At 43.5% G+C, this 5,000-nt stretch overlaps 1 protein-coding gene across 1 annotated transcript in view; it reads right to left on the bottom strand.

Annotated features, from left to right (window-relative positions):
- mtmr4 (myotubularin related protein 4) overlaps positions 1-5,000 on the bottom strand; it is a 55,206-nt gene that overhangs the window by 28,052 nt on the left and 22,154 nt on the right. Inside the window, exon 3 of the mRNA XM_030792887.1 lies at positions 3,730-3,819. Within this exon, the coding sequence (XP_030648747.1) occupies positions 3,730-3,819 (90 nt within the window). The remainder of the gene's footprint in view (positions 1-3,729; positions 3,820-5,000) is intronic.

Below are 5,000 nucleotides of genomic sequence, written 5' to 3'. Positions count from 1 at the left end.
AAAAAAAGTATGTAGAGAGATTAACTATCCCTCCATATGCATTCCTTATAAATAATGCCTCCATCTGCTTCATTGGTTTTCTTGATGTTGTTGTTTTTTTAAACTGGCACTAAACAAGATACAACATGTTGCTCTTATGGAAATACTTTAAATTGTTTCTCTTCAAGGAGGGAGTTTAAACAGATTGTGGAGGTGATAACATTTCTACGAGCAATCTCTTTATTAATTTCTCTGAAAACTCATTCATGTAACAACACGAATTGGACATATTCTCTGAAGCGTCAACCTGCTTGTTATGACACACTCGCTAATGAAAAGCCAATCTAAACTCCTGTGTCACTCACAGACACACAGCTGTGAATGATTTGGTTTTTGTGAATAATCATTGTGTCCTTGTAGAGTCTATCCCATCTGTTCCTAAGTTGAGTTGAGCATCAAAGCTTTTTTAATAAGCATTACAACATCGAAAACAAAAGTTTGCCTGTCCCATGTAATACAGAAAGACACATAGGCCGTTTCTCAGTGAAGTGAGGACAGAGGTGAAAGGACTTGACTGGCATTGAAGAACAGTACTCTGAATAGTTGTGTGTGATGGTATCTATGTTCCAGGAGGTGAACAGAAACAGAACATTGGCTCTTTCAGGGAGCTTAAGAAGTCCAGGATACTACATGAGACCATGGTACTACCACAGACGGCTTTATTAAAGATATACTGGATAAAACCACTACTCAAAGAAAACACACACACACACACACACAAATATGAAAGAATTACTGGTGAAAAAGAGTTCATAAGCATTATAACTGCTGGAACCTGTCCCAATGTATTTCCATCCAAAAAAGAAATTCCTAGAACTGAAACTGGTTCAACTCTTTACACATATCTTGTCCTGGAGCTCTAGAATGCTGATGGTTGTCATGTCAACTAAACACCAAGGTCTCTGATGGGACAAAGAATACACAGGACTGGATTGGAGGAACCCTGGCTTATGAAATGAGGAATTTTTTTTTTTTTTTTTTTTTCCAAAGTTCAAAATGAGTTATAAGAAAATTCACTCAGATTCTCAGACTCTTAATCCCCCCCCCACCCCCCTCCCTACCTACTTTTCCCAAAAGGGCAAGAACCTTTGATTACAATCTGCGTGAATATGACAGAAAAGACAAGCAGCACAGAAGCACGTAACATACCATTTTGATCAAAAAAAAAAAAAAAATCAAATCAATTAACATCAAATCAGAAGTAGTTAAAAAGACGGTTGACAAAAAAACGAGATCCGTGCAGATCCGCAGACAGGTTCTGCAGTGCTGTCCAGAAGTCATTACCCGACACAGATTCAACATGTCCTTTTATCTTGAACACAGATCAAAGTCTGCCACAGAGGAACCGCTAACTGCCTCTTTTTCGCAGTTAGGACATGAAGGACATGAAAAACTCGCCTTTTTTTTTATTATTCTGTGGGGTAAACCTTCCAGATGTCACATCCTGACAAAATGTCTAACTTATGTTAGATGTACAACAGTAAGGACTCAGACTGATTCCTAGCAGTAGGGCTTATCTCACCACATTTTGTGTGATAAAAATGGCTTTTGTGGGGACTGACGTCAAAAGCAAAGATGCTATTTATTTAGCAGGACTCTGGGGACATTGATGCAGCGTATCTTTTGGAAACCTGTCCAGTTGGTTATAGGTAAAATTGAATACCAATGTCGTACGTGTGTGTGTGTGTGTGTGTTTTCTCACGCATCACCATCGTAATGATTAATGAGGCCCAATCGGACTATACCTGGGACTACGCTACGTCCCTGGAGCCTCCGTAAGTTTCTGCGGAATGGCGGCTGCCACGGAACGCTGAGTCCAGGGCTTAATGATGACATCACTCGTCTGGCGGCATTCCAAATCGGAACCTTACCTGTCTCGGCCTGACTGAGTCGCTAATCTGCAGCCCGCCTAATTGGCTGAGTCACTAAAGCCTCTTGCTCTTTTGCTGGGGTGACGGCTAACGCTAGCTCTGCTCTGATTACGCCACACAGCTACCTTTAACCCCCCAAAAAACTCTTTGTCTAGAGCAACTATGATGGAAAAGAATGAACTTTTATTGTAATCAAGCCTCAGCGGAGGAGACTTTTACTCCTTTTGTTTGTTTAGCTAAACAATTGATCTTTAAAGTCTTAACAAAGAAAACTGGTTTCATGCTTTGTCGGATGAGGTTGCAGAATTTCACAACAGGAAGATGTTTGTGAACAGCACTGTTTATGTGCTTATGATATTACGCCTGGGTGAATCCGTGCACTGATTAAGATTAAGATTAGAAGCACTGCTCAAAAGCGACAGATTTCGTCCTGGTGAAGAGCACCACGCTAGGGGTATAGAGGAACGACTTATGTGTGCCCATGCTTGAAGTACAATCTTTTGGTCACAAGGTTCAAATTCTTTTGGTGCCCTCTTAAGAATTTGAACCCAAGAACCCTTCAGTAGCCTGACCACGTTCTGCCCCGGTGGTGAAAATTTGCATTTTGATTGATATGCTAATGCCAGTACAGGTTTTTTTTTCTATTTCTCCTGTACTAACGATATAATGGGATGTACCATGTTGAGGCATCTGTCTGTGCAGGTACAAAGAAGAAGATGTATCTGTCCTTTTGCACCCACTCAGTCAAAGGGATATTTGAGAAATCCACTTCAGCTCACATCCTCATTGTGGTATGCCTATTCTCTCTATCACTCGCTCTCTCTCTCTCTTTCAAAGTCTCTTGCATCTTTAATCTTTTTGTTCACTGTCGTCTCTCTCTCTTTTAAAACTCTCTCTCCACAAAGCCATCTCTCTTGCTCGCTTTCTCTCATATACATATAGATATAAAGGCAGATAGATAGAAAGAGAGAGAGAGAGAGTGAGAGGGCGAGCAAGAGAGAGAGAGGGAGAGAGAGAGAGAAACGACAGAGCTGTAGTTCATACCAGTCGCATTTTGCTGCGGTTCAAAACAGTCGTCGGGTTCTCCATCAACTCTGCCATTTCTGTCATCTTTCTCATCGCCCCCACCTGTCTCACACTCTCTCTTCCCCTCTCTTTCTTTCCCTCTCCCTCTCTCTCTCCTACAGAATGTCATTTTTGAGACTCTGTAGACTGCCAATCTTATCTCACCAGTAAGAAAAAAGAAACTGTCTAAACACCTGCATGTGTCTGTGTCTGTGTCTCTGTCTGTGTCTGTATGTCTGTCTCTGTGTGTGTGTGTGTGTGTGTCTGTGTGTGTGTGTGTGTGTGTGTGGTCTACTTCATGTGTTTAACCTTTTTTTCTTTTTTTTCTTTTCCTTTTTTTTTACCAAGGCTTGTGTAACTGTTCCTGACTGAGGTTTTAAAGAATTTAAAGAGGATGAGAAACAGCACGTTGTTCACTGCTCCGCATACCATGCTGCTGTTGCCGTCAGGGAAGTATGTCATTAAAATCTCTCCTTAGCTCCCAAAAACCTCACATAGTTTGGTGTATAAAACCAGACATATGAGGAGAGAGGACAGGAAGAAAAGATACTAAAAGACAGAAGAAGATACTGAGAGACAAAAAAGAGAGACACGTGCATGTGTGTGTGTGCGTGTGCGTGTGCGTGTGTGTGTGTGTGTGTGTGCGCGCGCGCGCATGTGTGTGTTTGTGCGTGTGTGTGTGCGCGCGCGCGTGTGTGTTTGTGCGTGTGTGTGTGTGTGTGTGTGTGTGTGTGCGCGCGTGTGTGTTGCTAACCTGTAGGCCGTCGTCCTCTTTCACCAGCTCTTTTTGGGGGAACAGGTCCTTGGCCTGGATGTACTCCAGACTCGGGGGTCCCTCCTCACCCTGCAACACACAAAGGACATACGCATACTCTGTTAAACTGATACACACACACACGCGCGTGCGCGCGCACACACACACATACACATACGCACACACGTACACATACACATACGCACACACGTACACACATGTACACACGCACAGAAAACAGGACATTTGAACTTTTTTGGGCACCGTGCTGTAATTTTCAATTTATTTTAAATAAATATTTATGCAAGCCCCTACTTAATTCCTCCTCTGAAGGTTCTTTTTTCCTTTCTCCTTATTGCAAATGAGCGTTGCCCATATTGCAGAACACACACAACTGCGCATGAAGTAAAGGTATTCATGTTCTGGAAGTTACTTGACCCAGGAGTTAGATGTTTATCGCTTATTCCTCTAACGTCGCAGGGACAGTTCATCTCAAGAGCGAGATCCACGAAGAAAGGCAAATATAACAGAAATTAATATTCTGCAAGGTCATGGACTTCAGCTATATTACAGGACGGGAAAGAGGCACTCAAACACAATGCACAACCCACGCAAACACAGCCGAATGTTTCCCACAGAGATAGAGACGAGATTGCACTCACACACACACACGTGCACATCCAAACACACACACAGAGAAACAGTGGCACAGTCCAGGCTGAAACATCATGACCTTGACTGTGCCAGGCTCTTTTTGTCCAGAACGTTCTCCTAGCTGTATTTTTTTAAATATCGTGAGGTTAGCATTTCGGGCCTGGCGGTAGTGCTGCCAGGGCAAGGCGGCACAGTCCTTGGCGTCACGTACGGGATTAAACATTGACCAAGAGAGACCTTGTGCTATCAACTCACCAAGGTGAAAGAACCTCCTCTTGGCACCATCACAAAATCTCCTCCTTCTGAGTTTACTGAATCTCATATTCTCAAAACAGGTTTGTCAGTGCTACTCTAGATCTTACGGTTCAGCATAGGAACACAGAAAGGGGGGAGGGCCAAGGATTGTGCCCTGATGTACCCCTCTGCCCTGTGCTCTGGCCTCTGGGACTGGGCAGCAGTTGAAAGCCAGTGGGCATTAAACACTAAGCCAGTGTACCAGTGCCAGATCCAGGTCAGCATTACTCCACTCTGACGAAGGTGACTCCCGTCCAGAACAAACACAGAGAGAGGCTAACATAAGGACCAGTCAAATCCAGGAGGAGCCACGGCACACAGGG

The sequence above is a fragment of the Chanos chanos genome, chromosome 15 (assembly GCF_902362185.1).
Source record: "Chanos chanos chromosome 15, fChaCha1.1, whole genome shotgun sequence".
Classification (NCBI taxonomy): Eukaryota; Metazoa; Chordata; class Actinopteri; order Gonorynchiformes; family Chanidae; genus Chanos; species Chanos chanos.
Note: the sequence above shows the minus strand (reverse complement) of the source record. Positions and strands in the feature narration are given on the sequence as shown.